The 1,048-nt window shown below is 70.1% G+C and overlaps 1 protein-coding gene across 7 annotated transcripts in view; it reads right to left on the bottom strand.

Annotated features, from left to right (window-relative positions):
• BANP (BTG3 associated nuclear protein) overlaps window positions 1-1,048 on the bottom strand; it is a 128,705-nt gene extending 127,657 nt beyond the window's left edge. Inside the window, exon 1 of one of the 7 annotated variants that reach the window (XM_025860352.2) lies at window positions 275-1,048. In XM_025860352.2, coding sequence (XP_025716137.2) covers window positions 275-400 — 126 coding nt within the window. In that variant the 5' untranslated portion in view covers window positions 401-1,048. The remainder of the gene's footprint in view (window positions 1-274) is intronic. The other 6 variants (XM_025860349.2, XM_025860351.2, XM_025860353.2 and 3 more) reach the window with 6 other exon arrangements.

The raw sequence follows: 1,048 nt of genomic DNA, 5'->3' as shown, positions 1-1,048 counted from the left end.
GGGAAGCTGACGGCGGCGGCGACGGGCCCGGGGCGGAGGAGCCGCGGGAGGCGGGCAGGGGGGGCCCGGGGAGCGCAGCGCGCCGAGCGGGCCGAGGGCGGCGGGCCGTTGGCCGGCCGCGCAGGCTGTCCCGGGCGGGGGCGGCGGGCGCGGGCGCGGCGGCCGGAGGAGGGCGCAGGGAGGAGGGAGGAGGGGAGATCTCGCTCTCGCTCTCGCTCTCGCCCCGCGGGAAGGGGGAGGTGGAGACGCGACCGGCTGCGGGAGCTGCAATTACCGTGTGGGCTGCGGAATTCTCGTGGTGTTTGTCGGGGAGATGCGATAATGGCGTCCGTCCTCGCGAGAGAAGCCGCCGCTCTGCGCAGGCGCCGCGAGTCCCTCCCCGCGGCCCGCCGCCCTGCATCGTCTGCGCAGGCTCTCCAAGTGGGGCGCGCCAGGCGCGGGGACAGGGCGAGGGGGCGGGGCCGGCCGCTCCAGGCCTCCCGCGCGCGCCTTTGCCCGCGCCAGCGAGCGCCGAGCATGCGCACGCGTCTTCCTGCCGCGCCACCGTTGGGGCCTCTCAGGATCCTTACGTCCCCAGCGTGAGCTCCGTCTCCTCGTTAGCCCAGTGAGAAGTCGCGTCGGTGGACCGTGAGAGGAACGTACGTTTCTTCTGAGGCTGAATGAATAGGAATTAGCTCCCCGCGACGACTACATATCCCGGAGGGCCCTGCGCGAGCTGCGAGCGGTGCTTCCCGGGAATCGTAGTCCCTGCGTGTGCGCCAAGCCTGCCGGTACTTGTAGTCTCTCCGTACTCCGGTGTCCCGTCGGCGCCCGCGCCCGCAGCTACTGGGACTTGTAGTTGGGAGGCAGGGGCTCCAGCGGGGGGTACCCCCCAGTACTAGCTGGTGCTCGGGGTCCCCGGCGTGTGTCCACACTTCCCAGCGCTCACGCGTGGGAAAAAATGTGTATTAGTGATGTGGCGTGTCCCATGTGGGACTAACGTGTTGCGGGCGTATGTAACGTGTAGGCTGTGTTACGCACCAACATACAGTACGGATGTGGCCGTGTT

Source organism: Callorhinus ursinus, unplaced genomic scaffold (assembly GCF_003265705.2).
Source record: "Callorhinus ursinus isolate GAN/ISIS: 27379988/994484 unplaced genomic scaffold, GSC_fseal_2.0 scaffold46, whole genome shotgun sequence".
Taxonomy (NCBI): domain Eukaryota; kingdom Metazoa; phylum Chordata; class Mammalia; order Carnivora; family Otariidae; genus Callorhinus; species Callorhinus ursinus.
Note: the sequence above shows the minus strand (reverse complement) of the source record. Positions and strands in the feature narration are given on the sequence as shown.